The 7,424-nt window shown below is 42.8% G+C and overlaps 1 protein-coding gene across 1 annotated transcript in view; it reads left to right on the top strand.

Moving 5' to 3' along the window:
* DUOX2 (dual oxidase 2) overlaps positions 1–6,484 on the top strand; it is a 57,153-nt gene extending 50,669 nt beyond the window's left edge. Inside the window, 4 exon segments of the mRNA XM_070763037.1 lie at positions 1,037–1,192; positions 2,308–2,436; positions 4,273–5,142; positions 5,740–6,484. Coding sequence (XP_070619138.1) covers positions 1,037–1,192; positions 2,308–2,436; positions 4,273–4,395 — 408 coding nt within the window. The 3' untranslated portion in view covers positions 4,396–5,142; positions 5,740–6,484.
* Positions 6,485–7,424: the final 940 nt, after the last annotated feature.

Consider the following 7,424-nt stretch of genomic DNA (forward strand, 5'->3'; position numbering starts at 1 on the left):
CTTAATGATAAACTGTGCTGCTTAAAGCAGAGAGTGGGTTTGTAGACTTTGCTATATGTGTTTCGTTTCACATTTCCTGAGCAAACATTGGAGTTGTGCTTCTCAATGTTGCCAACTTTAAGATGTGTGGACTTCAACCTCTAGTCAGCGTGCCAAAGTTGGAAAAGATTTGCATTGGAGGAAAAAGCACACCCTAAAATAATGTTAAAATAACCTATATACAGTGGTACCTCTGCCTAAGAACGCCTCTACTTACGAACTTTTCTAGATAAGAACCGGGTGTTCAAGATTCTTTTGCCTCTTCTCAAGAACCATTTTCCACTTACAAATCCAAGCCTCCGAAACTGTAACTGGAAAAGGCAGGGAGGAGCCTCCGTGGGGCCTCTCTAGGAATCTCCCGGGAGGAAACAGGGCCGGAAAAGGCAGGGAGAAGCCTCCTTGGGGCCTCTCTGGGAATCCTCCGGGAGGAAATAGGGCCGGAAAAGGCAGGGAGAAGCCTCCTTGGGGCCTCTCTAGGAATCTTCCGGGAGGAAACAGAGCCAGAAAAAGAGGGGAGAAGCCTCCGTGGGGCCACTCTAGGAATCTCCAGGGAGGAAAAAGGGCTGGGAAAGGAGGGGAGAAGCCTCCATGGGGCCTCTCTAGGAATCTCCTGGGAGGAAACGACCTCCACCCTCCCTGTGGTTTCCCCAGTCGCACACATTATTTGTTTTTACATTGATTCCTATGGGAAAAATTGCTTCTTCTTACAAACCTTTCTACTTAAGAACCTGATCACAGAACGAATTAAGTTCGCAAGTAGAGGCACCACTGTAATTTATATTAGAAACAATTATTTATAAACATAGACACTTTGGCAAAACAATATACATAGAGGGATATGTTAGAAAAGTTGGACATGGAAATGAGTATACATTTTCATGGGATTTTTTTTTTAAAGAAAATAAAATTCACATTTTGACACAAACCATAGGAAAGACTATTGAAAAAATTATTGACATTATAAAGAGCTTTTGGGCCTTTTTCGTGTTCTTTCCAGATCTACTTCATTTGGGTGACCCGGACTCAGCGGCAGTTTGAGTGGGTGGCCGACATTATCCGGGAAGTGGAGGAGAACGATCAACGTGACTTGGTCTCTGTCCACATCTACATCACCCAACTGGCTGAGAAGTTCGATCTGCGCACCACCATGCTAGTAAGTCCCTCCGTCTCAATTCAATTCAATTCATTAGATTTGTATGCCGCCCCTCTCCGTAGACTCGGGGCAGCTCACAACAATAATAACAAAATATATTAAAAAATCTAATAATTAAAAGTCATTAAAAACCCCTTATTAAAAAGAAAACATACACACAAACTTACCATGCATAAACTGTATAGGCCTGGGGGAGATGTCTCAGTTCCCCCATGTCTGGTGGTAGAGGTGGGTTTTAAGAAGTTTACGAAAGACAAGGAGGGTGGGGGCAATTCTAATCTCCAGGGGGAGCTGGTTCCAGAGGGCCAGGGCCACCACAGCGAAGGCTCTTCCCCTGGGGCCCGCCAAACGACATTGTTTAGTTGACGGGACCCGAAGAAGGCCAACTCTGTGGGACCTAACCGGCCGCTGGGATTTGTGCGGCAGAAGGCAGTCTCGCAGATAACCTGGTCCGGTGCCATAAAGGGCTTTATAGGTCATAACCAACACTTTGAATTGTGACCGGAAACTGATCAGCAACCAATGAAGACTGCGGAGTGTTGGAGTGACATAGGCATACCTAGGGAAGCCCATGATTGCTCTCGCAGCTGCATTCTGCACGATCTGAAGTTTCCGAACACTCTTCAAAGGTAGCCCCATGTAGAGAGCGTTACAGTAGTTGAACCTCGAGGTGATTGTATTTATATTGTTGTTGTAAGCCGCCCTTGGGGAGTGGGAGGCATAGAAGTCAAATGAATGAATGAATGGATGGATGGATGGGTGGGTGGGTGGGTGGGTGGGTGAGTGAGTGAGTGAGTGAGTGAGTGAGTGAGTGAGTGAGTGAGTGAGTGAGTGAGTGAGTAAGTAAGTAACAAAGATCAGGAAGGGTCCAACTCAACTTGATCTTGACTATGGCTATTATCATAGTCATAGTCAATAAACAAGTCATTCCTGGCCATCTTGCGTCTTCTCATTTTCAGTCTGGGACCAATCTTTCTGATAATACCCATGAGTCTAGTTCCACCCTGAGAATCTATAACTTCATGGTGGCCGGATAAGTGGTCGATCCCTCAATGGAGTAGAAGTTCCTTGTCCTCCAACAGCTCTGTTCTAATGATCAGTCGATCTCTTTCCAGTACATCTGCGAACGTCACTTCCAGAAGGTCCTCAACCGGAGCTTGTTCACAGGCCTGCGATCCATCACCCACTTTGGGCGACCCCCGTTTGTGCCCTTTTTCTGCTCCTTACAAGAGGTTCATCCTGAGGTCAGTAGACCCCATTTGCTGGTTGGGGAAGAAAGAGGGTAAAGGCTGCAGGCAGGGATCAGAGGGGCTCCCAGCTATTTATTTATTTTTATTTATTTTATTTATTCATTTGTCCAATACACAAATACATAGGAAGAAAAATAGACATGTAGTAATATATATAAGGGTAAAAGTGAACTTAGAGGAGAGGATATATGAAAGGAAGAGAATATATATGATAAGTGAGAGAAAGGAAAGACAATTGGACAGGGGACGAAAGGCACACCAGTGCACTTATGTATGCCCCTTACTGGCCTCTTAGGAACCTGGAGAGGTCAATCGTGGAGAGTCTAAGGGAGAAATGTTGGGGGTTGTATGTAGCTGAACTTCTCAAGGAGCCTCCAAAGGTTTCCTGACCCAGCTCAAATTATTTATTTATTTTATTTTATTTGTTTGTTTTGTCCAATACACAATAATATACAATGAGGGTTATAGAGCAGTGTTTCCCAATCTTGGCAACTTGAAGATATTTGGACTTCAACTCCCAGAATTCCCCAGCCAGCATCTTCAATATCTTCAAATTGCCAAGGTTGGGAAACACTGTTATAGAGGATATAATCAGGTAGAATGTATTAAAGGAGGAATAGAGGAGAAAATAAAGGAGTGAAATATAACGATGAGAGAATAGCAGAACAAGATATAGGTACAGAAGAGAAGATATAGGAGATATAGGAGAGACAATAGGACAGGGGACAATAGGCACTCTGGTGCACTTATGTACGCTCCTTACTGACCTCTTAGGAACTTGGTGAGGTCAACCGTGGATAGTCTAAGGGTAAAGTGTTGGGGGTTAGGGGATGACACTACAGAGTCCGGTAGTGAATTCCACGCTTCGACAACTCGATTACTAAAGTCGTATTTTTTACAGTCAAGTTTGGAGCGGTTAATATTAAGCTTGTATCTGTTGTGGGCTCTTGTGTTGTTGTGGTTGAAGCTGAAGTAGTCTTTGACAGGCAGGACGTTGCAGCATATGATCTTGCGGGGAATACTTCGATCATGTTTGAGGCGTCTTAGTTTTAAGCTTTCTAGACCCAGGATTGTAAGTCTAGTTTCGTAGGGTGTTCTGTTACGGGTAGAAGAGTGAAGGGCTCTTCTGGTGAAGTATCTTTGGATGTTTTCTAGGGTATTAATGTCAGAAATGTGGTATGGGTTCCAAACAGATGAGCTATATTCTAGGATGGGTCTGGCGAAAGTTTTATAAGCTCTGGTAAGTAGTGTGAGATTGCCAGAGTGGAAGCTACGTAGAAGAGAAACTTTGAAAGACATTTGCAGAGAGGAGAAAAGCCATGAGAATCTTCACATCTCTTTACAGCTAAAGACAGAGGAGAAATGGGATGGAGCCATTGGATAAATGTTGCATTATTATTATTATTATTATTATTATTATTATTATTATTATTTAGATTTGTATGCCGCCCCTCTCCGTAGACTCGGGGCGGCTCACAACAATAACAAAGACAATGTAAGAACAAATCTAATAATTTAAAAAACACTAAAAACCCCATTATTAAAAGCAAACATACACACAAACATACCATCTCCATCTTACTCCTCTAGACCACTGTTTTTCAAACTTTGCAACTTTAATACGAGTGGACTTCATCTCCCATAATTCCCCAGCCATCATGTTGGCTGAGGGATTCTGGGAACCTCACCATGATTGGCTGAGGAATTCTGGGAGTTGAAATCCATTTATATTAAAGTTGTGCCAAGTTTAGCCTAGATGTTGAAGCAAAGGGGAAATGTAATGATTTGTCTCTCTGTGATTCTGAGCACATTTTGGCTTTTTGCTTCTAGGTACGGAAAATTGGTGTTTTTAGCTGTGGCCCACCCGGCATGACCAAGAACGTAGAGAAAGCATGTCAGAAAATCAACAAACGGGACCAAACTCACTTTATACATCACTATGAGAATTTTTAGTTACGGTACTTTCTTTCAAAGACTCGGTTGTGTTTCAGGAGTACAGTGTTCCCTCAATTTTTGCGGGGGATGCGTTCCGAGACCGCCCGCAAAAGTCGAATTTCCGCAAAGTAGAGATGCGGAAGTAAATACACTATTTTTGGCTATGAACAGTATCCCAAGCCTTCCCTTAACACTTTAAACCCCTAAATTGCAATTTTCCATTCCCTTAGCAACCATTTAGATTATTACTCACCATGTTTATTTATTAAAGTTTATTAAAAAAATATTTATTAAAAGCAGATGAAAGTCTGGCGATGACATATGACGTCATCGGGTGGGAAAAACCGTGGTATAGGGAAAAAAACCTGCGAAGTATTTTTTAATTAATATTTTTGAAAAACCGTGGTATAGACTTTTCGCTAAGTTCGAACCCGCGAAAATCGAGGGAACACTGTATATGATTAGAGATCACCGTTAGCTGTGTCCCTTTCTTTCTCTCTAACAGGGTAGGAGGAAAAAACAGCCTTATGTTCTTGGACGAAATCTTTTATACGTTCAGAAAGCCATACTTTTTTGTCCTGTCAAGAACTTTAATTGGGGGTCTTACCAGGGGTGGGTTCAAACTTACCTCGCTGCTTTTCTGTGCACGACCCTCGGATCGAAACCCCCGACTCAAAAATCCTTTATTGTATGAATAAATCCAATTTTTTATTGATATAGGCACACATAAGGAAAAGTAGGTTTTAAACAGCCAAGAAGACGGGAGTACAGTGGTACCTCATCTTACGAACGCCTCTTCTAACGAACTTTTCAAGATACGAACCCTGTGTTTAAGATTTTTTTGCCTCTTCTTCCTAACTATTTTCACCTTACGAACCCAAGCAGCTGCTGCTGGGATGAAGGGGTTTCTTTTTTTCCCCTTTTTTGAAGAAAGAAAAGGGAGGGGCAGCTTGGGGGAGGAAAGATTTTGCAGAGAACAACGTGCTTGCAAAGGCACTGAAAGGGTGTCTTTTTAAGAAAGAAAAGGGAGGGGCAGCTTGGGGGAGGAAAGATTTTGCAGAGAACAATGTGCTTGCACAGGCACTGAAACGGTGTCTTTTGAAGAAAGAAAAGGGAGGGGCGCCCCCCTTGCCTTTCTTCCTTCCCACTCACCCTTTAGCCTAGCCTTGCTTCTTCCACCCGCCCCCTTTAGCTGCTCCTCCCTGCCCTCTGTTCGCCTCCCTTCTAAAGTTTGGGATTTTCCTGAAGGATTTGCACGCATTATTTGCTTTTACATTGATTCCTATGAGAAACATTGTTTCATCTTACAAACTTTTCACCTTATGAACCTCCTCCTGGAACCAATTAAGTTCGTATGATGAGGTACCACTGTTCTCTTTAGAGCTGTATGTCAACATATAGCCTCATTCAGCATTCCTAGATAACACAGTCCATTTACCATTTAAGCATATAAGTCCTGGCAACCAGCATCTAGCAGAGAAATGAGTTTTTTTGTGGCAGAAATCATGGTTTTAAAGCCTTGTTCAAGCACACCCCCAGTCTCGCATCTCTTCCATTGAATGACGTTGAATCTCCACACCCAATTTCCCAAGATTCTTTGCCTTTATACTGCCTGGAAGCGACATCACACCCCAAAGAGGCTAAGTCAATACAATAATACCTTTTACTATGCAACTCTTCTCGCCTTTTCAACAATCTCCTATAGCGAGGGTCTATCCACTGACTTTCCACTCTAATGTCTTCCTCATCTTCTGACTGGGACCACTCCCCCTTTGTCACATTAACCCCCTCTAGTGGTTCCTCTGGCTTACTGAAGTCACTTCCTCCCTCAATCTCGCTCTCTGCTTCAGCTGGTCCAGGGTATCCTGAGGGGCCTGGCTCATCCTCCTTAGAATCTCACATGACCCAAGGTGGACAAGGAGCACTCACGACAGCTGCCGGTTCGCTTCCTCTTGTGCCATTTGGTTGTGCCTTCTGGCCGCCTGCGCGCATACACAATTCAAAAAAACCTGGAAAGAAAATTTTAAAAAATTAAAAATGCTGAAAACAAGGTGGTGACTGCATGCACAGTGCCAGAAACTTAGCTTCTGGACATGCGTAGAAGAAGGGGGGGGGAATCTTTTTTTTTTTTAAAGATGATGGCTTCCACACACTGGCGCTGACCGATTTGGTTTGGTGATGTCATTATGATGTCACCAGAGGATCACTACCAGTTCTGGTGAACCGATCCAAACCGCGAGAAACCCACCCCTGGGCCTCACAGTTGACAAAAATAGAAACATAGAAAGATAGAAGATTGATGGCAGAAAAAGACCTCCTGGTCCATCTAGTCTGCCCTTGTACTACTTCCTGTATTTTATCTTAGGATGAATCTATGTTTATCCCAGGCATGTTTTAAATTCAGTTCCTGTCGATTGACCAACGACGTCTGCTGGAAGTTTGTTCCAAGCATCTACTACTCTTTTGGTAAAATGATATTTTCTCACGTTGCTTCTGATCTCTCCCCCAGCTGACCTCATATTGTGCCCCCTTGTTCTTGGGTTCACTTTCCTATAAAAAAAACACTTCCCTCCTGAACCTTATTTAACTCTTTAACATGTTTAAATTATTCAATCATGTCCCCCCCCTTGAATAATCTGAGTCGAAGGAATAGGGCAGCATAGAAATCTAATCAATCAATCAATCAATAAAATAATTGGGAACCCATGTGCAAACTCCTTAAAGAATAGTCTGAACAGCTACAAAACAGAGTGATATGATATCATCGACACTAAGCCAGCCTTTTTGTTACAAGTGCAGACCGGTTCAGAATTAAGAGGTGACTAAACATCCTAGATTACAGCTTTGTAACACTCCCTGTCAATTATTTATTCAATAATCCTTAATCCATTCCAACAATTATAGTCCCTAAATTGGACAGAGGTGAGTTATTCTTCTCTTTAACCCAATTTAACCTCACTGTTTATCAGGCTAAGCTTAAAACAGCGCCTTGTACCTTGAGTTCCAGTAACGTGGGTTCTGGAGACCTCACCTACAAAAAGATATTG

Source organism: Erythrolamprus reginae, chromosome 10, assembly GCF_031021105.1.
Source record: "Erythrolamprus reginae isolate rEryReg1 chromosome 10, rEryReg1.hap1, whole genome shotgun sequence".
NCBI lineage: Eukaryota > Metazoa > Chordata > Lepidosauria > Squamata > Dipsadidae > Erythrolamprus > Erythrolamprus reginae.